This window comes from Genypterus blacodes, unplaced genomic scaffold (genome assembly GCF_046128005.1).
Source record: "Genypterus blacodes isolate CSIRO-AG114 ecotype Tasmania unplaced genomic scaffold, CSIRO-AGI_Gbla_v1 ptg000016l_1, whole genome shotgun sequence".
Lineage (NCBI taxonomy): Eukaryota > Metazoa > Chordata > Actinopteri > Ophidiiformes > Ophidiidae > Genypterus > Genypterus blacodes.
The window spans coordinates 80,001-82,500 of record NW_027466830.1 but is presented as its reverse complement, the minus strand read 5'-3'; the positions used below and the strand labels follow the sequence as shown (position 1 = coordinate 82,500).

General features: G+C 47.1%; 1 protein-coding gene across 1 annotated transcript in view; it reads right to left on the bottom strand.

Moving 5' to 3' along the window:
- Positions 1-2,500, bottom strand: part of LOC142990929 (transcription factor COE3-like) — a 19,426-nt gene that overhangs the window by 14,925 nt on the left and 2,001 nt on the right. The window contains exons 2-6 of the mRNA XM_076140802.1: positions 1,929-2,085; positions 1,752-1,815; positions 1,612-1,667; positions 1,380-1,453; positions 406-474 (exon numbers count right to left, since the gene is read on the bottom strand). Coding sequence (XP_075996917.1) covers positions 406-474; positions 1,380-1,453; positions 1,612-1,667; positions 1,752-1,815; positions 1,929-2,085 — 420 coding nt within the window. The remainder of the gene's footprint in view (positions 1-405; positions 475-1,379; positions 1,454-1,611; positions 1,668-1,751; positions 1,816-1,928; positions 2,086-2,500) is intronic.

Genomic DNA, 2,500 nt, shown 5'->3' with positions numbered 1-2,500 from the left:
AGAGAGAGAGAGAGAGAGAGAGAGGGGCAGAGAGAGAGAGAGAGAGAGAGAGAGAGAGAGAGAGAGATAAGTAGAGAGCGGAGAGAGAGAGAGTGTGTTAGCCAACAACTCCCACAGCCACCGCAACTAAAACCAAGCTAAACTAACCTGAATGCAGATATTTGTCCTCAAACTTATAACTCTGAAGAGCACGCGTACACACACACACACACACACACACACACACACACACACACTCACACACACAGGAAGAAACATGTTGCTATTAAAATAATGTGTGAGAGAGCGTGAAGAACAAGCATACACACACACTGAATGCTGATACACAGAGTGTGTGTGTGTGTGTGTGTGTGTGTGTGTGTGTGTGTGTGTGTGTGTGTGTGTGTGTGTGTGTGTGTGTGTTACCTGTCAATGATGACCGGGTCTGATGGCGTCTCATTTCTGTTCCCACAACTTTTCTTATCACAGCAGCGACTGACAAAGAGAGACAGAGAGACAGAGACAGAAAGAGAGAGAGACAGGTAGAGAGACAGAGAGACAGAAACAGAGAGAAGAGAGAAGAGAGACAGACAGACAATTTAGTGAAACCACAGAGGTACTGATGACTCAGGGAGGGAAGCGGCCCAGGCTGTTCTCAGTCTGCTGGAAAGGAGCTCCAGACTCTGGTCCAGACTCTGGTCCAGACTCTGGTCCAGACTCTGGTCCAGACTCGTACTCTGGTGTTAGGGTTAGAGTCATCACTCATCTGGCTATCATGAGCTTTGTAGACTATGGGGTTTGTGATCATGTTCCTCACAGCACATCTGGTCCTTACATGAGCTTTACCTCCACAGCACACACACACACACACACACACACACACACACACAGACCAGTGTGAAGCAGCTGGGATGAGGATCAGAAACTCCATATCTATGCTCAAGGTTCTGTGTTGGACCTCTAAGTGGGAGTGAGTCACTTCTCAAAGTGAAGAAGTTCAAGTCTCTCAGGGTTTGGTTCTCAGTGAGATTACAGCACCGAGCCAACAGACACTGCAGAGTCCTACTGTCTGTCCCATCTGTGGTCAGGAGGAACATCTGCTACACTGCACCAAGACCTCCAAGACCTGGACAAGTGGTGGAAGATGGAGGGAGGAAGGGATGGAGGGATGGAGGGATGGAGGGATCACGGATGGTTGGATGGAGGGATGGATGATGGATGATGGATGGATGGAGGAATGGAGGGATAGATGGAGGGATGGAGGGATGGAGGGATCACGGATGAATGGATGGATGGATGGATGGATGGATGGAGGGATGGAGGGATGGAGGGATGATGGAGGGATGGAGGAATGATGGATGGAAGATGTAGATGTACGTGTTTGTTTCTGTATTTTATACCTGCACATGATCTCATGTGTGAGTAAAACTCTGCACATCTCTGGATTCTTATCCTGACCTTCATAGATGATCGCCTGAAACACACACACACACACTTATTCCTCCTGCTAAATTACACAAATTATTTTTGTTTAACAGCAAATAATCATTTGTTGATCTGAAATGAGTGAATTTATTGTTAGGAGAGTGAAACAGGATGATAAAGTGATGAAGAGGAGCAGCTGCTTCATACTTGTTTTGTCATCGAGTCGATGAGACGAACAAACAGGTCCTGTTCAGTCCTCACTCCTGTAACACACACACACACACACACACACACACATTAACTCCCGTTGGGCGATGGTGGCGGGCGAAGGCGCTGCTCTGCTTTACCGTTGCTGTAGAGGAGCTGCAGCTTGTAGTGAATCCCGTTGTTGGTTTTCTCTCCACTCGGCTCCTGAACACACAAACGCACGATCAAACACGCCTCATCTCCCCGGGATTGGTTTGTTACTTTGGGTGTGTTTGGTCAGAGGCCCAGACGCTCCCTTCACTGCCTGCCTGTCTCACCTTCTCCTTCTCTACAAAGTCCACGTAGGCGGTGCGTTCGATCTCCACCGGCTGACCCTGACGGTCGTACAGCGCCAGCACGAAGTGGAAGAAGTTTGACTTCCTCAGGTTAGACGGAGGCTGTTTCTCAAAGTGAGCGCGAGCTAAACCCACGCCGCTGAACCACAGACAGGTGCAGGGCCGACAGACAGACAGACAGACAGACGGGTGCAGGTGCAGGCACAGGCAGACAGGCAGACAGTCAGGCAGGCAGGCAGACAGACAGACAGACAGACAGACAGACAGACAGACAGACAGACAGACAGACAGACGGGTGCAGAGAAAGACAGACGTCATTAATTGATTGAGATATTTGGATATAAATTCATGAAACACATTTCCTCATACGATCACATTTGAATTTTCATCCAAATAAAAAACAATCATCATTTTTTTAAAGGCATCTGATGAATAAAATAAATGAGTTAATTTCTTCTGCTGATCAGAGATTTCAAACAAAATATTGCTTAGTGAAAATCTAACTTTAAATGAATGAATAAGATGAAATATAATTAACAAAACACTGAAGTCAT